The 24658-nt window shown below is 50.8% G+C and overlaps 4 protein-coding genes across 16 annotated transcripts in view; 3 read left to right on the top strand and 1 right to left on the bottom strand.

The window, feature by feature from the left end:
* Window positions 1-3988, top strand: part of PLXNB3 (plexin B3) — a 67458-nt gene extending 63470 nt beyond the window's left edge. For all 8 annotated transcript variants that reach the window (XM_046899754.1, NM_001389285.2, XM_040646059.2 and 5 more), the window contains one exon: window positions 219-3988. In XM_046899754.1, coding sequence (XP_046755710.1) covers window positions 219-323 — 105 coding nt within the window. In that variant the 3' untranslated portion in view covers window positions 324-3988. The remainder of the gene's footprint in view (window positions 1-218) is intronic.
* Window positions 3928-17055, top strand: LOC770936 (serine/threonine-protein kinase SRPK3-like). Of its 2 annotated transcripts, XM_025154711.3 has the most exons (12): window positions 3928-5444; window positions 7768-7906; window positions 8063-8171; window positions 8291-8378; window positions 10440-10527; window positions 10773-10879; window positions 12895-13057; window positions 14129-14214; window positions 14652-14759; window positions 15220-15289; window positions 15375-15467; window positions 16729-17055. In XM_025154711.3, the coding sequence occupies exons 1-12, from the start codon at window positions 5442-5444 to the stop codon at window positions 16914-16916; spliced, it is 1242 nt and encodes a 413-aa protein (XP_025010479.1). In that variant the 5' UTR covers window positions 3928-5441; the 3' UTR covers window positions 16917-17055. The 2 variants fall into 2 exon arrangements, with proteins under 2 accessions (XP_025010479.1, XP_040502661.1); XM_040646727.2 differs by lacking the exon at window positions 15220-15289 and having other exon boundaries at window positions 15375-16866.
* Window positions 17056-17956: 901 nt separating this feature from the next.
* On the bottom strand, window positions 17957-19147 carry LOC121106685 (proline-rich protein 2-like). Its single transcript, XM_040646782.1, has one exon. The coding sequence runs from the start codon at window positions 19145-19147 to the stop codon at window positions 17957-17959; it is 1191 nt and encodes a 396-aa protein (XP_040502716.1).
* SETD5 (SET domain containing 5) overlaps window positions 18316-24658 on the top strand; it is a 60436-nt gene continuing 54093 nt past the window's right edge. For all 5 annotated transcript variants that reach the window (XR_005839156.2, XR_005839157.2, XR_005839155.2 and 2 more), the window contains exon 1: window positions 18316-18463. The gene's annotated coding sequence lies outside the window, so the exon portion shown is untranslated. The remainder of the gene's footprint in view (window positions 18464-24658) is intronic.

Genomic DNA, 24658 nt, shown 5'->3' on the forward strand with positions numbered 1-24658 from the left:
GCATATTGTTTCATTGGCATATATAACTTCCATGTCATAAGTTTAACTTATTCTTGTCAATGAGGGAGGGAGGACATCATGCAAACAAGGGAGTTGGCTCTAAGCAGGGGGCTATTAGCATTTCACGTGCATTTGTTTAATATTATTATGTTTAATATTATCTCCAGCCAGCAGTGCTGCATGCTGGAGAAAGGCTAGTGAGCTCTGTCTTGTTGCAGATCATTACTGCCTTGGAAGAAGACCCAACAGCACAGAAGATGCAGCTTGGATATAGGCTACAACAGATTGCAGCAGCTGTGGAGAATAAAGTCACAGATTTGTGACGGGTGCAGACAGACTGTTCTCCCCTGGCTGGACAGGGACAGTGCTCGTCCTAGCTGTATGCAGGGTATCCTGCTGTCATTGGAACCAGACTCTCCGAGGAGCCAGCGAGTGACATGAACGGGGATGGCCAAGGCAGTACCAAGTACAAGCGTCCTTGCATCTCAGAGAATATTTTTTTAAAGTTGTTTTTTTTTTTTTTTTCCTTTTCAAAAGCAAAACAAATGAACTTCAGTTTTCCTCTGACAGTCTCAGGGGACCGCGCAGCTCCTTCCTACAGATGTTACGTGAATGTGCCAAGCTTCTAAATGCTGCTGTTGAAGAGCCAGGTGGCAGCACCAAGCACCGTGTCTGTGGAGTCCTTGGCCTTGCGTGGGTGCCCTTGCCCAGTGCTGGGAGGCTCCCCTGCTGTGACTGCTCATTTTACTGGGGATACAGGAAGCTTTCCCCTGGTCTACAGCTGCACTGACCTCCATCTCCATTTGGATGGATTAGTGAGCAGTCCTGCTCTATTCCACCCGAGAAGCTTCTCTGCAGCAATGTTTTCACTAGTTCTGGATGTTGGATGTAAAAAGGAGAGGGACCAATGGCAAAGGTCTCTTGCTGCCCAGAGTTCTGGTCCTGCTGCTTGGGTGCAGCGTCTGCTTGGATGGGATACATTCACTAGCACGCAGGCTTGCCCAAGAGCCCACTGTAAATGGACCACTCCCTTGCCCTTTACCCCAGGACAGATTTAGCATGCAAGGAGTCGGCTGTCTGGCTCATCCCCATCTCCACTGACCCAGCTCTGGATCTGTCAGAAGTTCAGGGGTTGTCCTGCTCTTTGGAAAAGCACAACAATGCCTTGTGCCACTTCCCCTTTCCTCTGGTATCTAGTTGTTCTGCTGCTCTGAACTGGACTTGTAAATACCCTCAGAAGGATAATGTATTTAAATGCTAAAGGAGAATGTTTAACTTTGTGGCTTTGAGACAAAGCTTTTCTTGGAGAAGCATCTCTGTGCACTTCTACTGACAAACGTCTGTCAGCACTGGAGCAAAGTTTTCTCCACTGCTTTGTCTGCAGGGATAACTTGTGGATGTCTCCATTGTCGTAACAGCAGCTTGCTTTTCCCCACAGCTCAGTTTGAGGCTTAGCTGTGTGTTTCTGTTAGACTTGCCTTACACCTCAGTTTCACCTCCCAAACTCTCCTGTTGTGGCACGCAGAAGGGTGATTTGGTGACCTGTGAACTCAAGGGAGCCATGAAGCACAACCACGTTCCTGAAGGGCATCTGGTGTCCTGCAAACAGCAGTGACTGGTGAAAGGAAATCAAGGCCAGAGCAGGTGTGCCATTAGCCCCCAGCCGTAGCTGGGCAGCTCCTCTGCTCCCTCCTGGAGCGCAGTCAGGGGGCCTCACAGCGCTCTGCCCATAGTGAGTGAATTCCGATTTTAAAGGGTATCCTTCACTTTCTTGTCCCCCATTGAGTCCATGCTGATGTCCTTCATTCCTGAGGCAGATCAGGTCTGACTCCTCTGACACTGCCCTCAGATGGTGGTTGTGCAGGCCTGGAGAGACTAGAGCTAGATCAGGGCAGGATCACGTCCCTACCTCTTTACATTGCGCATAGCAGCATTTCCAGGCCTGTGAATCAGCCATGTGGCTTTGTGTGAGCACTGTGCAGTTGCAGGATTCTTTCCTAAGCAATACAACCAGCTAGTGTTGGCATCTCTTCCTGCAAAGCCAGTGCTTTCCCATGAGCTCTCCTATCAGCAGCATTCCCAGGTACTCTTTGTGCTTAGAGCGCTGCTGTCTTGCCATGCAGAGCAGCTGCTGAGCGGGCCCTGTGAAGAGCTCAGTGCCTGCCAGCCTCCTTCTCCAGAGGGCACCAGGTCGCGTCTGTCTCTTGCCTGACCACCCCATTCCATGGAACTCGTGGGAACTTAGCTTCTCTGAAACCTCTGTCTCAACACAACCTAGTAAAATTAGCCCCCAAAAAGCTGGGGTGGAAGAAAGGAGTTGGCAGTGTCTGCCAGGAGCTGTGTGCAGTAGGCTGCTACTGGTTTTGTGGGATTTTCTCTCTGCTTTCCCAGAACGAGGTGGCACAGGACTTGATTCTGGATCCACCTCACATGAGTAAGGGAGGAAGACTCAGGAGCTCTCCTAGGGATCCAGGTCTCTCCTGCTCTGCGCTGGCAGCTCTGTGTCCTGTTGTGTCTCCTCTGCTGTTATTTGCTGTGGTTGGATGAGTTCTGTCCACACAGCTGGCTCAGGCTGCCAGGGAAGCAGGCTCCACATCCTCTTAACTTCTCAGTAGTGCTCCTGGGTGTTGGAGATTGTTTACTTTCTCTGAGTGTATCTGTGAAAGTCTGCTTTTATCAAAGCAATAATCAAGACGTAAGAGTAGAGCTAAATAGAAGTGATTTCTTTAACATCTCAACTTCGTCCCTACATGGCTGACCAGGAGGCACTGCCCAGTGCACGGGGGGTGACTGGTGCCCATCTTTCCCCACTGCTTGTCTTCAGAGTCCTAGGTGCCAGTGTCCTCCTCACTGTGGGCACGTGCTGCAGCTCCCTCGCTGGGTGCTTAGGCTTGGCCCCATTTCTCTCCGTCCACACCACACTCCTGTGGCAAAATCCATTACTTCAACAGGGTTCTGTTGCATTGAAATTTGCACAAAACAGCTTTTATTATAAAATTCCCTAGTGCAGGGAAGACTTATTTATTATTTTTCATAATCCAAGTTTCTTCCAGTCTCTGCCTGGTTTCTTGACCAGCTTGTTGGGCGCGCTGGGGATGGAAGGAGGCCCCTCTGATGCTCCTGCAGGCAGCAGGCTCTCTGGTCAGCAGCTGCCTCTCTCTTTCTGCAGAATGTAAGTGCTGTGAGATGTCACCATGTTAATCGTGTCCTCAGAAAGATGTTCTTGAATGGTGGGTTTGGAGTCTGCTTTGTACTGCGGTCAGAGAAATAAATGTGGTTTCACCGTGGTCTGCATGAAACACTGATAACTGATCAGTATTAAGATAAGTGTCATTAGTGAGTTTGAATGTCTCCTGTCAGTATGGCTAGGAGTAGCCAGCACCCACACAATGTAGATATGAGAGTGCTTGCTTTCATCTGTTTGGTGGCAAACGTAGGCTGTATCTGGAAGCTTTTTTTCTTTAGTAGAAAAGATGGGTAACTTTTTTTAAAGAAAACAAGAGGGCTTTTAGATCCTGCTGCCTCGGTGGAATGCCATTTCTTTTTCAGGTATGCCCCAGTTGCAGCAAGATGCTGCTTTTTTGGTGCCTTTCTTGTCAGAATGATTGTTTTGGTTTCCAGAATACCTAGTTTGTTCCTGTAGCCCTTCGTCCTGGTCTTGTCTGGGTACCTGCCCTCTCCCAGCCAAGCAACTTGGTGTCTCTGTTACAGTACGATCTGACCTGCTTTTGTGCCCTGCCACACCTTGAGTTCTGCTCAGAGCACCTGAGGTACTGTCTTTCTCAAATTGGAATTAATAATTAATATAAAAAGCTTGAAAAATCTGAATTTTGTTACATAGTGTAATAACTGTTTGTAGATACTGTTCTGAGATGTAGGAATCTTTTGGTGATATAAGAGGTTTTGTCTGTAAATAATCAGTTTAGAGTTCAAATGATTTTAATAAAGAGAATTCTTACACAATAATTCAATAAATTTTAATATACAATCTGCATGTCACACTTGTGTTGAACAATAATGTGATTGCCCACAGTCTGTTCACCTGGGATGTGAGTGGGGACAAATCTGATCCAGGGCAGCTACACCTCATGCTTCAGGCTCATTGCTGGTGTCCATCAGGGTGAGGCAGAAAGCAGAATTCCTCTAACAACTCTCTTAATTCTTAAACTAATAGCACAGCTCTTCCCAGACTCTTAAAGCTGGCTCCCTTTCCTTACTAGCAGTTATAGATGGTGTGGGGGTGTGTGTGTGTGTGTGTGTGTGTGTGTGTGTGTCCGTCCCTACAACGTAAAACGCCACTGTGCTTAAGTCCCGCCTTCACCTATGTGTGTGTTCTTCCTGGCCTTTTATGGGTTACAGAGCTCTCCTCCTGTGAAGCTGAGCTCCCTCCCTTGCTGCTGCCCTGCTCCTGGCTCTGTCTCAGCCCCCTCCCCCGATATTTTTAGTGCTGGGGGCGGCAGGTGAGAGGAGAGGGGCACAGGCAGGGGGAGAAGTGAGGCCCTGGCCTGGGTTCTGGCAGCAGGGCAGGATTAACCCCTTGCTCCAGGGCTGGGTCTCTGCAGGCTCTGCAAGGAAACCTGAGCTGCACAACACCAGGGCCCCCAGCCAGGGGAAGGCTGAGGCTGCCAAGCTCTGCTGCACGTGGGCGTAGGGGGGAATGTATCAAGTGGTTTCGCTGCGTGTGGTCCTTTGCTCCACAGTGGTGCAGGGATACTAGGTGCCTAGGCTCACAGTGAGGCTGCAGCCCTTTCCCATTCCTTCTGCCTGGGTGGAGGTGGGGGGGGGCACAGCTGTTACTGCACTAAAACCTGCAAGCAGCTAAGTGAAAGTGCTGCCAGCACATCTGTGCAGAACTGCGCTGCCTTGTCCCTATATCTGGAGGGCCAGTGTGTCTCAGGGTGCTGAGGCAGAGATGCCTTCAGTACAGTAGCATGGCTTGGGGAGCCACACACAGGCTGGTGACCGCTGTGCCGTGCAGAGACGGGAGGTGGTGCCACTGCCACAAGGCTGGGCCACACAGCCTGCTGCCATGCTCCTGGGAGCAGTGGGAACCACTGCAGAGAGGGAAGGCTTTCCTATTTCCATCTCAGCAGAGTGGTGGATTTTCCTCTATAAATAGTTGCTGCAAAGATCGTGGAGCTCCAGCAGGGTGACAGACCTGCTGCCAGGGCAGCTGAGGCAGGAAAGGAAACTCATCGCAGCTGTCCTGGGTCTCCTGCTACCCTGCAGCCAAGGTTGTTCCCAGAAACGGTGCTGAGATCTGATACGTTGCTCCTCAACACATCTATCCAGTGTTGCAGAAAAGTTTGGTTGGCCCAAGGACAACCCTCCCAAGCAGTGCAGACTAAAAGGAGAGCAGGACCAGCTGGTATCTCACTTTTGGGAGCTTCCAGCACGAGCCAGATGATGAGAGGAGTGGCATCCCCTGCTTCCTGAGCTGCATGGTAAGTGCGCAGGGCTGCAGAGGCTGAGCCCCCCACGTGCCCATGGGGCTGCTTTTATGCTGTGTGTTGCGACTTGCAGGGATGCTACACTCAGCCAGGACTTACCAGGTCTGTGCTGGATGAAGGCATGTATCACTCTGCTGAATATTCCAACTCCACGAGTCCAGGTGCTGGGGTGCATGGCAAGTGGTTGGGCAGCTCCTTGCATGTTTCGTGCAGGTAGAGTTGTGCAGGCGAGGTGAAGCACCACTGCTCCCTGCTGTAGCTACTAGGGGCCGGTACATTTTTGGGCTGAAGTTCTCTGACCTGGTCCAGGCCTGCAGCAAGTCAGTGGGTTGTGTATGATGTAGCTTTTAATGAGAAAAGAAAAAAAAAGTTTTTAATATATCAGCTAACATAGTACTTACAAGCACTGTTGGTTTTTTTGTTGGTGGTTTTTTTAGTTTGTTTGTTTTTTTATCATAAAGCTTAGAAAAGTATGTTTCCATCTTCTATACCAAGGTGCAAAGCAATGCTCTTTACTGGATTATCCACATGAATGCAGTGGCCAGGAGGTGAATTCTCACACACCTAAGGAAGGACAGCAGGGCACTGTGAGCTCAAAAACTCTGTCAGTCCAAGTGCTAGGGTGTGTCTGACTTGTGTGGAGTCTGACTTTTTGGATCCTACACAGTAGGTCACGATGATCGTTCTTTCCCATCAAAGGCTCTTATTACCAGAGAAATCCATCTAGGGAAGATGCTGAACTCTCATCTCCCATTTTTCCTTTGGTAGGTGACTGGTGAGTGACATAAGAAATAAAATCTTCAGGGCTTTTGCCTGGCTCTTAGAGATCAACTCCTTGTTCTAATTATATAACAAAACCTTAGAAGATGTGACTGAAGACAGCATTTATCTGGTGGTGCAGGGGCTTGCAAGGTTACTGGGCTATGTCTGTGCACAAATAAGGACAATTCTGATTTCACCTCTGTATCATGACTAAGACTCCAGTAAATATTTGCCAAAGACAATGGCCACATGGACATGTAGCACCCTGCAGGTTTAAGCCCAAAAGAGCACGTATAATTGCTCAGGTTTGAGGTGTAAAGGAGCAAGAGTGATTATGAGCTCCTTGCGCACTGCTCCATGGGGAAGGCTGAACAGAGAAATGAAAGCTCTGGCAGTTCTGGGTATCCCTGACTACACATCCACCCCATGCCCATTCTGAGCCTTACTTAGAATTCAGCATTCACCTGGTGCCCAAAAGCAGGCTACAGCTCTGTTGCTGTGCTAAGAAGAGTTTTTTGAGGAAGTTGGGCTTCTTTTCCAGCACCTGTAAGATGTTACTGTCCCAGAGCAGCACCCAGTCATGTGGCTGCTGCTATGAGGCGTGTGACAGGACATACACCAATGCTGCCAGCACGTTAGGACTATTTCTGAAAGTTCTGCAATGCATACACGCACTCAGCTTTGGCAACCTGACTCTGAAAGATTTAAAGGTTGATATTTCTACTCGTGCTAATGGCCTGCTTGGGTTATTATCACCTGTCACAAGCTCTGGCAACACTTGTTCATATGAAGCTTTGGCCATTACAGCAAGTGACATTTCTGAGTTATGAAATGCTAGGTTGGAGTACCCAAACTGAGGCAGCATAAATCTGTATTTCCATTAGCAACGTGGGGCTTGGGGGTCCTATTTCAGGTGACTTGTACTTGAGCCAATTCCACAACAGTGCTGTGGAATAGGGGGAACAGCAGTTGTATCCATCTGTCTACAGTGCCTCCATGTTTGTACCTTTTGCTGTCATAGAAACATGCTGGGGAGCAGCCTTTCTCCTCCCTCATGGCCTCTTTGAAGGGGACCATGGGACGGTCAATGACAAATCCCTGCTTTGGCTCCAGGCTGCACACAGATGTGCAGCACAGCTTCTAAACTGCACACTCTGCTTAGCACCAACCTGGGATGTGAATTTCCTACTGCCAGTGAAAGCCCGAAGTTGGGGCACAGAGTCCCTTCTGCCCAGGCTAGTGTCACAGCCACTGGAGGGGTCCCTGCAGTCTCCACTGAGCCATTGGAAGCCTGCCCAAGGCACAGAGAAACCTGAGACTTCCACCTGAGAGCCAGGAGCCCTGCCCAGCCTGCCAGCTTTCCTCCTATGAACTCCTAAAATAATCCTTACTTTTTTGAAGTGCCAAAAATGTTCCTATGTTCTTAACAGCTCAGTTCCAGGTTTGGATGAAGCAGGTGGAAAGGAACAGGGTGAGGGAGAGCAGAGCTAGAAGAACAAATGGGAGCTGTGCACATCACTGTGTGCGGCTGCTCTGCAGCTGTCTCTCTTTTAAGGAGTACAACGCTGGAGATTGCACTGCACATACTGCACATCCCAGTTCTCCACTGCTTCTGTCCCCTCTCACCAGGACCTGCTGGGGCACTGCCATGGAAGAGCAGGTGCATGAGGATGTGCCGGAAGTGCAGCACACAGGTCAGTCCTCAGACCAGAGCTGAGATGATACCAGGCTCTTCCCATGCCAGAGGAGGCCACAGGTACCCATTTGGCCATTCCTCTGGGAGGACAGCTGTCCTCCCTCAGTGGTTGTTTCAGGGTATCAGTAATGTTTCTTGGTGATGGTCCCCACAGGAGGCCACCACCCAGTGCGGGAAGGAGAGGTGTTCAACGCACGATACCAGGCTCTGCGTGAGCTGGGCTCTGGGGCCTTTGCTACTGTCTGGCTGTGCCAGGACATGAGGTGAGGGGCTGATGCCATATGGGGCAGCAGGGAAGGACAGCCAATCTCTTGGGCCAGACCTGCCCCTTTCGCAGGCCAACCTGGCATGCATCAACTTACAGCTGTGGTTCCTTTTGTAGAAAGAAGAAGAATGTAGCTGTGAAGGTCCTGAAGAGCAGGGAAGGCTTTGCTGAGGCTGCCCAGGATGAGCTGTCTCTCCTCCGATGTGTACGTATCTTCCCAGGCTCTGTGCTTTTTTCTGTGGAGGTGGCCACTGAATTCAGACAGAAGTATCAGTTTCATTGTCCCTTCTCCTTCCAGGTCTGTCTGAGGAGCTAGGTTGGGGAATGGAAGAAGATGTCAGATAATTCATTAAATCACCTTTGCTCAGCCATGACCCCTAAAAGAGGCACTTTCTCCTTCCTCCTGTAATGCTAGGACAGGTGGCTGTGTCTCACTTGTCACGTTGGCCCCTTTTTTTCAGCTGAGACTAAAATCCAGTAAATAAGAGTAACTTGTAGAAATACGGGGTAGAAAACCACCAGAACCAACAAGAAAATGTGGCAATGTTGCTCTTAACCACAGTTGGGAATGTTTCCACTATATTTGTGTACTTCCTAGCTCAGAGATCATCGCTCTACCACAACACAAATACTGAAGCAAAAGGAAACATCTTCCAAAAAAAAAAATGCAGGAGACAGCAAACGTAATATATAACCTCTCAACTCAGAAAGCTTCCTTCTGCTTTTGCTAATGGATGTGGTAACAAGGCACGTGGATCTGAGTCTCAACTAGTTGCTTTTGAAAATGGCTTGACCTGCCAGTTCTAGAAAGCTCATGGTTATAATTCTTAGAGTTTACCTAAATGTGAAGTTACATCAGCTGTATGTGAATAAAAGTCATTAAACTTTGCCTTTCAAATTACACTGAAGCCTTTCTCTAACAGGTTTGGAAAAGGCTTGGTTCACACCTGCAAATCTGCAGGCCCTATCCAAAAGGATATGAGCCAGAGTCAGTGATGCAAGAGGAAGTAAAAAGTAAATGTAATCAAAGGGTGCTTTTCTACACATCAGCACAATTCTACATGTAGACCAAGCCTTACCCTTAATTTATTACTAATTCTCTCAGAAAGACACACCTTCTATTCAACAGAATAGAGCTGGTTCCCAGGGTCATTTCCATCTGCACAGTGGTCCGTGCCCGCAGCACTGCCAGAGGAGGCAGCTGGGACCTCCCTGGTTCCAGAGCTGCTCAATTATGTTGTGAGAACAAACCTCCTACTGCTGGTGCGGATAGATCTGGCAGCTGCACAAAAAGCAAACTAAAATCACCCATGGTTACAGCCATGTCAAAAAGAAAAAACAAATACATATACAATAAATACATATGTATTTATAGATTTAAAAAATATAGATACATTGCTTTAGCTGAATCGTTGCTCTGTGGGAGCAAACTCATGGTACAATTTGCCATGAAAGTATGTAGTGGTGGTAGAAGAGCTGGGGATACCAACAGCACCTGTGCTTGGGCAGAGTGGGGTGTTGCCTAGCCAGGCACCCTGGACCAGCAGCAGACATCCATATGGGCAAAAAGACAAGCTGAGTATGAGGTGCTGCTCCCACTTAATACTACTCTGGCCAAGAGCATTTTACAGCTCAAGATGTCTTGGGCTAAGGGTGATGTGCGGGGCAGTAATTCTCAGTGGATTTATTTTCAAGAATCCTGCCCTGTTTTCCTGCAAGCCAGTGTGGGCTTCAGCACCTGAAGCATTCTGTGGCAAGAACTGCCACCAATCATCTGTGCACTGTGTGCAGAACCACCTTCTCTGGTTTCTTTCTGACCCTCCCAAGTACTAGGTTTATTGATGTCTCCTGGTTCTTGTATGAAAGATCTGTGTTTACTTCTTCCCCCACCACTGAATATCAGAGATCTCTGTTGCACTAAAAGCCAACCCTTTTTCACTCGATTGCTCCAGATGCAGAAGCCGCTCTGCACCCTGGTAGAACAGGCAGCCTTCAGCTGACTGAAGACAACCAGAGTTCTCTGAGTTATTCAGATACTATGAAGGTGATGCTGTCACATGATCAGAGGAAGACAGCACACAGAAATTAACTCCATAGTAACACAGTTTGCTTGTGTTCTGGGAGTCTGGTTTGCTTGATATTGTTTTCATGAGATTTGTTACAAAATCCCAACTCCTGGAAAAGAGTCTGCAGAACAGGATAAAATGAGTGCAAGATGTTCACGTATATGTCTCTAATTGCAGTTTTCTTGGAATCTCCCTCTCAGGTGAACAATATGAAGAAGAAGGATCAAGCAGGAGAGAACATTATCTGTTTATTAGATGACTTCAGAGTGATTGGAGAGAATGGCTTCCATATCCTTCTGCTAATAGAACTGCAGCTCTGTCGGTGAAGGTTGTGCTGGGGAGTCACAGGATAACATAAACCCAACTGCTGTGCTCCGACAAGGAGGATAAGCAGGGCAAGAGCTAGAGCAGAGAACGTGAAGGTGGCTGGAGAAGGGGTGGCTGGCTAATGAGATGTTTGGCTGCTCTGGTGAAGGGCAAGAAGCTGGCAGCAGCATATTCTCTCTGTTGGTGAATCCATGACTCTTCCCCACATATGTGCTTGGTATTTGAGGCGCTGGGTCCTTCCCTGCAATTTCTGTTGGGTAACTATGCAGCCCAGGGACTGCCTTTGCCTTTTGTGAAAAAATCTTTACAGCAGGTGAGAAGTGGGTGAGGGCACTGTGGGAGTGCTGGCTGGGGAACGCATCATAGTCTTCATCCTGGGGTCATCTGCCATGAATTTCTGTGTGACTGCATCTGCAAAGTAGGAGACAACAGAGTCAGTGCCAAAGGCATACAATTTTGAAGAAAACAGTAGCTATTTATTTTGGGTGGGAGGAGAAAAAATGTCAAATAGAATGCAGAATGGTAGGTTAACACAGTCACAATAATACAGGGGTAGAATGGAAGGTTAACGCAATCACAATAATACAGGGGCAATGTGCGTTACTGCCTATGCCTGTTAGTCTCAGTGGATTTGGAAAGGGGTCAGGACCACTGATGTGAAGTCAGGGACTTGCAGACCTGCACCAGGGCACTCAGAGATGGCACTTATGTTTGTATCTCATTCACATCTCAGCAAATCATTGAATCTTTCAGCAGTTCAGCTGTTCACAAGATGAACAGGCTGCCATAGATATGTTTCTTGTTGAAAAAAAAACCAAAAACACACATGTATTTCTCTGTCCTGCTGCTATCATCAGAAGTCTCCTATGGTAGTGATGCCAGACTGCCAGCATTTGCCCCATTGAGTTCAGCAGGGCTCAGGGCTGGCTTCAGCTGTTTGCCCAGTAATGTCCAAGGCTGCTGAAGGTCTGCCTTACAGCTAATTCCTTCCCAGAGCTTTTGAATTGCTGGTTCAGTTGGCTGGTCCTCCACCCATATTGAGGTTTTCCTGCTCAGAGCCAACACTTCCTTCATCCCCTTTAAGGTTGTGGCATGCTGATCAAACAGACTGTGAAAGCTGAGTTTCTTATGTATTGTCTGTGAATAGCAAAGGAATAGGAAACCTGAGTGAGTCTAAGAATAATTAATATTACATTTTGCTGCTAGTGCCAAGGTTTATCAGAAGTCTGCAGACTTGCCAAAATGAAGATCTGCTACCTTGATTCCTGTGCCCTTCTAGGGACACTGAGAAAGAAAACCATTTCCCCTTCCATCCTTTTTCTGGAATATCTGCTTCTTCCTCGAAAGAAGCTCCACTAACACCTGAATAAGTTAGATGAAAATGTAGTGGCATTCATCAATATGCTCTGTTTCACACCCAAGCCTTCTGTTTGATCTCTTATCTATGTAAATTGTATTTTTTTTTCGCCTTTGGATTAGCATTGAGGCATTTACTTCTGATTCATTCCAGTTTAGCTATTTAAATCTTTTCTTGTGTTTCACAGTTACCATTTAAGGTTGGTATTTCCCTGGGGCTGGTGCTCATCCCAGAATAGATTTTGATAATACAGAGAATATTCGCCAGCCTTTATGACTGACCAGTGTTTTAAAAGAGCAACTTAACTTCCTAGTAGCCTTTTCACTGTTATTTTCTGATAGCGTGTGTTTCTCTTGCAGGCATTGTTTATCTCTCCCCTGTGACAGCCAGGCTCTCCCTGCTCCACCGTGAGCTGTTCTTTCCCTACATGGCTCTCCTGCAGTACCCTTAATTCCTCTCTGCATGTACTCACTCATCATCCCTCCCTCCTCCTGTCTGCGTTATGATTCACCTCCTTCTCTTTCCTTGCACGCTGGGACTCCCTCCTGTGCCACGTCAAACACCCTATAACCGACTCCCAACTTCCATTCCAGTGATAATGCTGTATTAACAGATAGGCTTGGTGGGCTGAAGACGTGCCATCCATGTGAACAAAAGCTGCTTTTCAGGAAAAAATTCTGCTTTGTGATTGCAATGCCTCTTCATAGCCCTATCTCGTCCTATTTCCAACTCTCCAGGCCTGCCCATCTGTGCTGGCACCTGGGCACTCATGCTGTGTCCTTTGCCAGATCTCCATGCTCTATCACTGGGTGTGCCGAATGTGCCAGGGCTACGGCGCTGGCCGTTCTCAGGATGAAACCACTTGTGCCTGCTTCTACACTCAGCCAACATTGCTGTTCTTCAGGGTGCAACTGCTGCACGCATACAGTATCTGTCACACTGCTAATCTAAGTGCTGTTCGGCTCACACAGGTGCTAGCAGGCCTGCACTTCCTGCATGGGCGCTGCCGGATTATCCATGCAGACATCAAACCAGAGAACGTGCTGCTGTATATTCATGACAAAAACCTCCACAGGTTTCTGCTTGATGGTGCTGAATGTGGCCAGGGAACAGATTTGAGGCTAAAGGCACCAGGTGAGCACTGCGGGTTTTACTGCAAGAAGAGAGACTTAAGAGGTTGTTGCCAGGAGTGAAACAGCAGAGTAGGTGCAGATAGCTTAAGAAAAGTTAACGTCTCCTGCAACACTGGTACAAAACAACACAGACAACTTACACTGCTGAGACCTCTCCTGTCTCTGTTACTACAAACCCCATACCGAGTGGCTCCAAGTTACTCAGGGCACCAACAGAAAAGTGGCCTTGCACATAGGTGTGCATGCAGAACAATGAAAAATCACAGGCACTTGTCAATAAGCTAAGCACAACCTCAGAGCTAATTCTTATAGCTTTCAGTACAGGATAGTTCCTCATCTGGCACTTTCAACTACTGAATGGTTTGATCAAAAAACTGTATGACACATCTACTCTTTTATTTCCCGTATTCCTGAGGTTTGTGGGAGACTTATGTGTACTCTTTGAGGCCTTCTGAGACATGATTTATTTTCAGAGAATGATGTGAATATATGGTAAGCCATAGGGCTAGAGTTTCTCAAGGGATTTAGTCACCCAGCAATGAAACTCTTAATATCTCCTCCCACAATATTCTCCCACAAGCATTTCTCCCATGATGTTGCTGTTTTGTCCCTCAAACCCTGGGGTAATAGACAAATGCAAAATTATTGACAGTCTTTTGCTGGGAACAAAAAGGCATGATACCAGACATAAGTTGACAGTTACAAAGCAGTAAAACAAAAATTACCCTTTTCCAGGGTCTACATATGAAAATGCTATCTTGACAGTTCTTGCCAGGCAGGCCACCTTGCAGCAGGAGAGGTGCATGTGGTCACACCACTCCACTGCAAGCTGCAGTTTTCCATAACATTCTCTTAGACTGTGACTGGTTAGCAGCCCTTCCTTTGCATTCCCTCAAAAATCAGAAGTGGCATTTTATTGGTGATAAAAGGAGTCCCCTGCCTAAAGCATTTTTGGATTGCTTAGGTTGAAAAATTGCAAAGGCAGGTAGGTCTATATATACCTTCTGTGGTAAGTGATGCATACCTGTTGGTTTGGAGAAAGACCTGATTTCTCTCCCTCCTTTCCATCTAGGAGGAGATCCTGGCAATCAACTGGAAGATTCTGATTTAATGAGCATGGAAGTGAAAATTGCTGATCTGGGCAGCGCATGCTGGACCGTGAGTCTGCTGCAAGTCTTGGTCCTGTGACAGTGCGAGAGGCTTTGCACTTCCATCCTTCACATCTTGGGTGTCAGTCCTTCCACAGCTGAGCAGTTATTCTGGAGTGTGTTAAAGTAAAACTGATTCCAAGCGTTATATTCACCACTCCCAGCTCAGAGTTGGGCAGTGTACTCCAGAGATATATCAGCTTTGGATCTTTCCTCAGCTTGCAGTTAGTCTGTAAACCAGAAATTTATAATCAAGTTCACTGTGAAATGTTGGGAGGTAAATTTAGCATGGTGCCAGTGGGGCTGAGAATAGGTCTGGTGTATCCTGCACGCATTTTACTGCACACACTCAGTTCTTCCTCGTGATTGCATGGACAGCTTGTGGCCACAAGCATCACTGTTTTTCATTTATGGAAGCTAACCAAAGGGTGTTTGTTTCTGTTCCAGTATAAGCCTTTTTCTAAGGAGATACAGACCCAGCCATACCGTGCCCTAGAAGTGCTGCTTGGATTAGACTATGGCACTCCTGCAGACATCTGGAGCACAGCCTGCCTGGTAGGGCTGGAGACAGTGCTGAGCATGCATGGAAGACAACTGACGTGGGCAGGTTCAGGGCAGCACGTCCTCAGCACCCACCTGCACACTGCATGTGGAGTACAACTTCCTTGCCATTGCTGAGTCAGAGAAGGGAAAGCAGGCTGTCTGCACTCCTTCATTTTGGACTGAAAGTATGCTGAGGATATATTCACTGTAATTAGTTTATGCTTAAGGCAGTTCACACTGCAAGTATGGCGCTAGCTCATATATTTGACTGAATTAGGCACATACTGATTTCCATCCTGATGGAACTAAAGGTGCTGCTTCACAGTGGTGCATCAAAGCCATACAAATCTTTCCATATTTCAGTATCAGTTTTGTGTGATAGCACCTGTGCCAGTTTCCCTTCCTATCAGAGTTCATGAGGAATAAAAACTCCCAGTTGGTCAGTGAATTAACAATGCTACTCCATTTTTAGGCATTTGAAATGGCAACGGGGGAGTGTCTATTTAACCCTCAACCTGGGAAATATTTCTCCAGAGATGATGGTAGGACTCCATCAGTTGTATTCATTTCACTGACAGAAGCATCATAATCTCTGTAACTAGATATGTTTTCTCTTCCTCTGTCCAGATCACGTTGCTTGCATTATTGAACTCCTGGGAAGAATCCCTCCCCAGATTGCTCTCTCCTGGAACAAGTCAACAGAGTTTTTCAGAAGGCCAGGTAAGAATTAGCGTTGGGAAGTTTACCCTAAAAATCACTGTGGATCTCTGATACAGTCCTACTCAGCTACCACTGAAAGCCACCAGAAGTTGTGTTATACAGTGCAGGCTACAAGCAGGGACAGAACAGAAGTGGAGATTTTGTAAAGTGCAGTAACACTTCCCACCCTGCCAGCTTTGCAGTCCAGGAGCATTCCAGCAATAAAAGCAAATATAAAAACCTCAGAAGTGGTCATAGCAAATATCCAACAAGGAAGAGATTTCTATCCTTCCTCCTTTGGAGCTGGAGAGAATGGAAATAAGGACAGGAAACAGCTACATGGCAGGAAAGCTGTGAGTGTGCAACTGGCTGGATTTCACCCATTCACTAGCAGAGAACAATGATGAAGAGGAATGGGACACTCATATCCTCTTATCCTTCCACTGGGGCTGCTATATTTAGTCTTCTGACCAAGCTGTAATGTCTTTTCTGTTTAAGTCTCTCCAGTTCCTTTGACTCATTAAGCTTGAAATTGTTGTCTTTGACTTCAAGGCATTACATAACTCTATCCTTCTGCAATTTAGTACATCCTCCTCCTCCTCCTCCTTCATCTTAACCAGCCATACAGCCTGTCTAGGTACAATTCCTCTCATGTTGCACACTAATGCTGTGCTGTAGATCAACAAGCACCTCCCTGCTCATTCAGCTCCTTTGTTCATTTATTCCTTCTATGGTGCTCAAAAGATGAGTCAAAAACAGTCCTTGTTTTATATTCATTCTCCGTGAGAACCAAACAGGCCTAGCCACACATGCCTAACCTGAATCACTGCATTTACACCACATACTCTGAGGGACAAGGCACACTTCCTGGTCAGTATTGGCACCCTTAATCCCATGGAGCAAGCAGGCACAAAGCAAATTAAACATGAGTGGCTCCTGTCTGTGGCAACAATGCATTCTGGGCTGTGCACAGGCAGGCAGAAGGACCACAGGAATTACTTTGGTGCTACTATCCTGGGAACATTTCACTTGTGCTTGATGCGTTCACATCTAATAAGCGGTCCTGAATGGAGGGGCCCCACACACTAACTTGTAAGGGTGATTTTGAAGCACCAGAGAGTTAAGTAAGTTTAGAAGTGGGAGTGCAGATGGAACTTAGACATGAAGATGCACGTGGATTGATCCTTCAGGAGAAGGTGGGTGAGTTGTGTGAGGGGAGGAGCAACAGCCTATTGCTCTTCAGGGTGTAATTAACGTAGTGTGCTTATGCGCTCTCTGACAGGTGCTCTTCTGCGGATCTCCAGGCTCATTCCCCGCAGCCTCCACACCATCCTGGCGGACAGGCTCAAGTGGAGAAAACACGAGGTGCCTCCATTTACCAGCTTCCTCTTGTCGGCGCTGCGCTACGCCCCTGAGAAGCGCGCCACGGCCGCGCAGTGCCTGCAGCACGCGTGGCTCGGCGCCCCGTGACCGGCCCCACGCGTCACCGCGGGTAGGAGCCCCGGAGCGGCTCGCTACAACCAGTCAGCGCCGGCCCAGCCCCGGCCTCGGGGCCGCCTCCCCGCCGCCAGCCCTTTTCGGGGCCCCTCCGCAGCACTGCGGCGGCCGCGGGGGTGGCGGCCCCGGGCGCTGCGCACAAGATGGCGGCGCTGCGGGTCCCCCCCCGCGGCCATTTCCTGCCCGGGGGCGGCGGTGCGGGGATCGGAGCGAGAAAAGGGGTCTGGGCCCGGAGCCCCGGGCGGCAGCGGACTCACGGCGGCGGGCGCGAAGTTCCGCAGGAGCTGGGCACAGCGCCTTGTGAGGCTGCGCGGCCGTCATCTGCTACGGGTCCTTAAAGCAAACACGGAGACGCGGCGGGCATTAAACAGAAGGGACAGTCTGTCACGAGATCCCCTCCTCTCTGCCCCTCACATCGTTACTAAACCCGCTCCGCTCCCAGGCGTGCGGTGGCTGACCGCGGCCCCCCCGGCCCTCAAGGCCCCGCCTCGGCCCGCAGTACGAATGCCCCCCACCGCCGGCCCTCCCGCTCCCTCAGCCCCCGGGGCCGCCCCTCCTCCCGCCGCGGGCAGCGCCCTTTGTGTGGGGCGCGGAGCTCCCTCCCCTCAGGCAGCGGAGGTCCCGGCGCGCCCCCACACCCTCCTTCCCCTCACCTCAGGAGGGCCTGAAGGGGGAGGGACGCGGCCGCCTGAGGAGAGCGGCACCACCGCCCCGCGAGGCCGAGGGCTGCCCCGCACCGCCCCTGCCCGCCCCCTCCCCCCTGCAGCGCGGACGTGCCGAGCGGCAGGCCCCGCGCCCGGGGCACCGCGCATGCGCGACGGACCTCCCGCCGTCCTCACTCCGCACTCTACTCGATCCCAGCCCGCGCACGCGCAGCGCCGCGCGGCTGCCGCCCAGGAATCCCGGCCGCCCGCGCCGCCCCTTCTTTCTGCCACGTGTCCCGACGCGGGAGTTACCCCCGCGGAGAGCGGCGCCTCGGAGAAGGAGGAGCCCGGCGCGGCCGGCACCGCCCCTCAGCACGTAGCGCGCCTCGGCCGGCGGGCACCGTCGCAGCCCGCCCGGCCGCACCGCGTCGGCGCTAGCGTCGTCCCGCCCTCCCCGGATGATTGGCAGCCTGGCGAGCCAGTGGGACGCCGCGTCCGTGAGGCGAGCGGCGGGGCGGGCGGGCGGCTCCCAATGAAAAAAGAGCGCGGGAGGGGCCGGGCGAAGAGCCCACCAATAGGAAGTGAGGGAAGGCGGGGCGATATCGGCGGCGGGCGGCCCGGCGGGGCGCGGTGCGGCGCCGCGGCAGCCAACGGGGAGCGCAAGTAGGCGTGGCCGGGGCGCCCCTGGCGCCGGCGCCGGGGATCCCCGTGCGCGCAGTGCCGTTTCCGCCCGGCCTGGGGAGCAGCCGTCGTACCGCTGCCAGGGGGAGGGGCTGGCGCTGCCGCCGCGGGCTTGCTGCCGCCGGCCGCCCAGGAAACGCCGTGGCGCTCAGCCGGGCCTAGTGCCGCGCGGGGCCCGAGGAACGGGCCGGCCAGGTAGGCGTGGGCCGGCGGCGGGCGGGAGGAAACGCGCAGGCGGGTGCGCGGCACCGGCAGTCCCCGGAGCGGGCCGCTGCCCGGCGCTCCGCCCTGCCTCGGTGGCGGTGCGGAGCTGCAGGGCCGGTGCCGGGGGAAGCTCGGTGCGGCGGCGCGGGCCGTCGTGGCGGGCCCGGTGCGGCGGCGGGGCCGGTGCCGGTGCTGCGGGCCGGCCGGCCGGGCCGCGGGGCTTTGTGGCGGCAGCGAGCACCGGGCCTGCCGCGCGCTCCGTCCGGCGGTTCGTCCCTCGGCTCGGGGCCGCCCGTTCGGGCGGTGCGGCGTTTTCTGCTTTCTCACGGTGTCGGGGCTCGCCCTGCCGGGGCCGCGGCCACGCGGGGGGCCCGGCGCTCGCAAGGTCACCGTTGGGCCGCCCTTGGGTGTCGGCGGGCCGCACGGCCCCGCTGTCCTCCGCCGCCGCCGCCGGGGGGGCCGCATCCCCTCCGAGGAGCGACCCCCGGGGGGACCTTTTCCCGCCTCTCGAGGGGTTCCCATCTCCGTGCCCCCGGAAAGGGCCCCGTCCCGGCCCCGCCGCGGCCCCCGGCCATTATGTAACGGGGAGCAGCTCTGAGCCTCGCCTTTGTGCGGGATGCGGCCTCGGAGCTCGGGGCCGCCGTGTTCCAGACGGCCCCCCCCGCCGCGAGGCATTCTGGAACGGCTGTGCCTTAAGGCCCGAACCCAGCGAACCGATTTCCTTTTGGTTCCTTAGAAAGAGGAGATTTCCTTTTTTCGCTCGTATAGGAAGCACCGGGATTTTATTTTTCTTTTCTGTCGCGGTTGACCCGGGAAGTCCCCGGCGCCGGGGTGACAGCAGCGCTCCGGGTGCTGGGTGGGAGCTGGGCAGGGCTGGTGCTCCCCGGTCCCCCGTTAGCACAGCGCTGTGGGCAGGGGAGGCCTCGGGTTCTTCAGGCCTGTGCCCAGAGCCCCGAGCAGAAGCAGGAACGACAGACCCATCGAGGTGTCTTTCATCGTCATTCCACATTGGGTGAAACTGCAGTATATGGGCTGCGAACCCTGGGTTGCCCTCTGCAGATATTCTGATCTGTGTGAAAAGTAGGGCAGCGAGGATTGATAGGATCTTCCTGTGAACTGCGGGCTGCAGCCGCCTCGCCTCTGAACTCCGGCCTCCTTCCAGCCAGTCGCAGAGCCAGATGCTTGCCTTATTGTTTGTGTGTCTCCTTCCTCCCCTTCCACCGGCTGGGCCCCACTCGCCTTATTGACTGGAATTTCTGCTGTGCGCGGTGGGTGTGTGCGGCAGACACCAGCCTGCGAGTGCTGAGAAGGGATTTTCCATTCACAGAGTGGGGAACAGTCAAACTGATGGCCCGGCTCAACTTCGGGGCTGGGAGCAGGCTGCGGCCAGAGGAGTTTCCCCCTGCTGCTGCCTGCAGAGCACCATTTATCTGCTGCTGCTTGCAGGGCTGCGTGGCACAACGTGCAGCAAGCTGCTGTGCCGCGGTGAGACGTCCTCTGGTAATGGAAAGATTCCTCTCCTTGCTCAGCTCGAGTGCTCGGTGAGGGAACAGTTTGCAGGAGGCCATTTTTGACGTGACTGTATTGTGGAATCTGCCAGCTCCCATCCACACACTGTCTGCTTGAATGTAATAGCTTCCTTTTTTTTTTTTTTTTTTTTGTTGTTGTTGTTGTTAAGGAGGAATGAATACCTTTCTTCTCTGATTAACCATTTGGCACTGGTCGCTGTCAGGGTGGTGGTGTGCTGCTGGGATGGAGCTCAGTATCCCAGTGCATTTGTTAAAGGTGGAGCTGCTGGTTGAGGCGTGCAGGATGTGACATGGGAACACGTTAGCGTCAGTGCCATCTTTGGGAACCACACCTCACGGGGAGCCCTGCTGCATGTCAGGTCCTGGCCTCGCTGATCAAACCCATAACGCTGTTTTCTGGAAGCAAAAATTCCAGGAGCAGAATAGTATGGGAGAGATTGAAACGCTCTGAAATCTTCTTGGCTGACTGCAGCCATGCTGAGGGTGTGGAGCTCCGAGCAGCCCTCACACATAGAGCACCAGCTGGTCTCCAGCCATGGTTCTGTGATTCCATGAAACGCACCCAGCGCTGGAGCAGAGCACAGTGGGACAGCCCCAGCAGGCTGGGATTTCCTGGTGGTACCAAAACCATCTCCTAAAGCACAGCAAGCCATCTCCAGTGCCCCTTAGCCTTTGTTCGCTGTCTCCCTGTACGTTGTAATGGGGAATTACCTGGTGGCTTGCATCTTGTTGAATAAGTGACGCTGCTTTGGCAAAGCCCTGGCCTACTTTTTACTGTCATATCCCAAGTGACTCGAAAGCAGTATTCCTGCTGGTGTTGTCTGAGATTATATAGCCTGTAGTGGCATGGTGAAATCCCAGGTATGTTGGATCCCCTTACAGAAAGAGTGCTCTGTGATAGCCAGAAATAATGGGTCAAAGTTGAGAAATCCCATCGCAAAGAAAATGGCATTGAATGAGCATCTCGGAGCTCGCACAAGCTTGTGCCCTGCTTCTGGGCAAAGAATGGAAACCAAAGGAGTGGTTCGTTTCAATTCTCTAAATACTCTGTGGAGTTATTTTTTAAGAAGAAAGATTATTAATTCCAATGTTGAGGTGCAAAGCAGTCAGCAGAGACCTGAGTGCGCATTGCCCAGCCGTGTGGTTTATCACCACGCCTGGCCTGCCCGTCCTTTCCTTTTGGGCACCCAGGCTTTTTCCAACTTGTCTTGGATGATGTGATGAGATAAAAATGTTTCTCTCTACTCTGGCAATAGTAAAACAAACGTAATGGGCACCCAGAGTTTTGAACACTCAGAGATCATTGTTCTCGTGGCAGTGTTGCTGCATTACAAATGCACATTTGTGTTCTTACTCCGGTGCTGCTTTTGTGTGTAGTTGAGGACCCGACCAGCGAGATCTCGTGTTACGCTGCCTGCATAAAGGTTGCAGTCGGCGCTGCTTTTCATGCAAGACGTAGCAGCGGTACTTTTGTTGAGAGCGTTGGATGTATGCTTCAATCTATAGCGTGTGAGACGTTAAATCTCAGGTGATGTGAAACTAAAGCTGTTTGATTGAAAAATAAATATTTTGTAGCACCATCCTTGGCTGTTTATTTTTTTTTACTCTGTCAAAATTAAATAACCCCCCCCCCCCCAAACTATGTGTGTTAAAGCTGTTAGAGATTGAAGGCAGCCTTTGGCTTACGTGACTGCTTGAGGCAAGGGTTAGCACACAGCCAGTTTGCGCTTCCATTCTTAAATTAGAGACAGTTTTGTATAAATCTGGCTTAACCTAAACCTTTTGCTGATTTTGATCATGGAAAGAGCCTCGGACTGTAACTCAGCAAGAGTTCCACCTCTTGGAATTCTGGGAGCTGAGGTTTTTTCACTTCTGAACTCCTTAGTGAAGTTTTTGGGGGCTTCTTGGTGGTTTTTTTTCCCCCGGGATTTACTGTTTTGATGGCGGTTTCCCAGCGCTCCTGCAGCCCCTGTCCTTGCTGAGCGGGGAGAGCATGCGCTGCTGCTGGGCTCCCCACGGTGTGCAGGGGGTGGGACTTGCTGAGCTGCTGGCAGCACAGCCCACGGCCCCCAGCGCACCCAGAAACACCGCTGCAACTGCTCCCGGTTTAATTTTTGGCTGTAATTAGTAAAGATGCTCTTTGTCTTGGAGGATGATCCGCACGGCAAATCAGGAGGTTCTTGTTCATCAGCCCCTTCCCCCGCCCAAGCTGGTGGTGAAGTATTATTTTCCTGCAACAAAAATAGCTAAAGGGATTTTTCCCTCGCTTCAACTGATGAGTCTAAACTTGAAGAGCTGGAGCCCAGAAGAACAACTGTGCGGTGGATCCCAGCCTGAACCCAGGTTTTGTTGACAAACTCCATAGTAGTGTCAATATTGTTGTTTAAATTGTAAATACGTGACTTTTTGATCGGTACATCTGATTGAAATGCTTAAACAGTGGAACAAACGTTCTGCTGTAAAATAATTTGGGAGAGAGAAACCATCTCAGTGAGTTTTGCTTTCCTCCTACCAAACGCACACAGATACTTCGGTGAGCAATATGGGAAGCAATCTGCAAAGTGTGCCGATGTGCTCAGACTTCAAGGTGGCAAAATGCAGGAGGACTTGTCCCCTGTTGGATGGGGAGCTGTGGGTGAGCAGCGGGAGGGATTTCTTTTGTGGTCAGGAATCCGATAGTCCCACACTCACCCAACCTTAAGAAAAAGGGGGAATGAAGAGGGAGGGACGTGGAACAGTGGCATTGAGAAATAGTCAGGAATTTGGCTTTTAGAGTGAAGTGTAGAAGGGAACCGTTGTTTATGCTAAAGTTTAATCCGTATAAACTTGATAACATAGACAGGTCTTGCATTCCTCCCCGAGGGTCATGGAAGGGCTAAGATTAGCAAAGGGGAGGTATCCAAAGCAGGCGGATCTGTGCAGTTTTTAAGGCTGTCGACTTTTTTTCTTATTCATCCCATTCTAAATGAGTTTTTTTCTACTCGCAAGCGGTCTTTTGAGATGCAATGTGAGTTAGTGTTGAAAACAACGCTTCAGCTCTCGAATATTTCCAAGTAATTTTAGAGTAGAAAGGTCATGGTGCTTTTGATGTGTTCGTATTTAGAGAGCGATTACAATTGCAATCATATACATTGACAATGAGGCACTGTCTTCTTTTGGTAGCTACTCATTTGCTGACTCAGGCATGTTCCTGTCGTCCTTATGGAGCCCGTGGTGCGGGGCTGGGCTTTCCTCTGCAGCCTTATTCATTTACAGGACTTAGCTTCTTGGGTGCTGTGCTGCTGGTACAGAAGACAGTGTGAGGTTCTGATACTGGGAATCCTCTTGTCTTGGAAGTGAGCGGTTTGAAATGCAAGCCTTTGATAGGGAAGGAGTAGGAAGGAGATCTCTTCATCAAACTTTGTAACAGAACATATCCGTTGGTGATGATTCAGTACAAAAAAAAAAAGTCAGGCTGCAGTGTTTCAGTTAGTCAGTGTCAGATAATGCAGTCTCATGGTTGTGCATAGACTTTGTGTCATGGAAATAAGTGGCTGGTGTTTTGGAGGATTGTGTTGCATGGAAATATTTGGATAAGGAAGCCATGCACACCAGCGCTGCTCAGCCTGGAGGAGGGGAAGGAGCTTCCCTGGGAGCGAGTAATGGAGCTGCAGAGTGGTGCTGCTGGGAGGTAGGAGCAGAAGGCACAGCATCCCAGCGTGGCTCTGGCTCAGCTGCACAGCACAGGAGCAGAATGGTGTTTCTCAGCATGGCCCTCTTTCTCTGTTCTGCCTCTGCCTGAACTGGATCTAGAATGAAGCTGCTCCTTGGAAGCCCTCCTCAGATCGTTTGTTGGGGAGAGTGGGGAAATAAGAGTGTATCCTTGTTTACAGGCAGGGAATACACTGGGAAAAGTTTGAGAACCACATGGGAAACTGAAGCGTGCTGAGGGTGCAGCATGGAGCCCTTAAAATGTCTCACCCTGACCTGCATTGCCAATGTATAGGCACTTGTCTGTTAAAGTGAACTGAAGAATATAGGAACCTTCTGAATTTGTTTTGAACTTCAAGCTTTCGGCTAAAGGCACTAAACCAAATCATTTCCTGTGTTTTAGTGGCATCAGGTTGAAATAACTTGCAATCATGCTGCAGGAATGTTCTCAGTAATGAGGCTGTAGATTAACTTTCGCCACAGCAAAAGATCTGGAAGCTTCCTGCACCTACAGCCCCAGTGAACTTGTGAAGAGGAGGTGACTGCTGATCTCCTTAAGTAGGATCTGCCTGGCTGCAGAGGAGGCCTGTGTTCGGATTCAGAGTTCCTCTTGGAGCTTCATGAACGTCAAGGATGTTGGGGATCAAGGCTGCCTGGAGGTTAACAGGGAACAGGGACACTTGTGGGGTAAGGTCAGGTTCTGAGCAGCTCTGCAGTTTCTCCCCAGCTGTGGCATGTGCCTGTCCCACAGCAGGCTGTGCAGGCAGGCTACCTGGCAGCACCTCCCTCCTGGAAGTGCCTTCCTGCTGGCTGCTGCCCGAGCCGCTTGCTGGCAGGGCCAGGCCGGCACTGGTGCGGCAGGGATGTGGAGGCCGCCTGACGCTGTGTCAGCTGAAGTCAGCTCCAAACTATGGCAGCGCTGCGCCCTGCGGGGTTACTCGGGGTGAGGCTGCGTGACACAGCCCAG

The sequence above is a fragment of the Gallus gallus genome, chromosome 12 (assembly GCF_016699485.2).
Source record: "Gallus gallus isolate bGalGal1 chromosome 12, bGalGal1.mat.broiler.GRCg7b, whole genome shotgun sequence".
Lineage (NCBI taxonomy): Eukaryota > Metazoa > Chordata > Aves > Galliformes > Phasianidae > Gallus > Gallus gallus.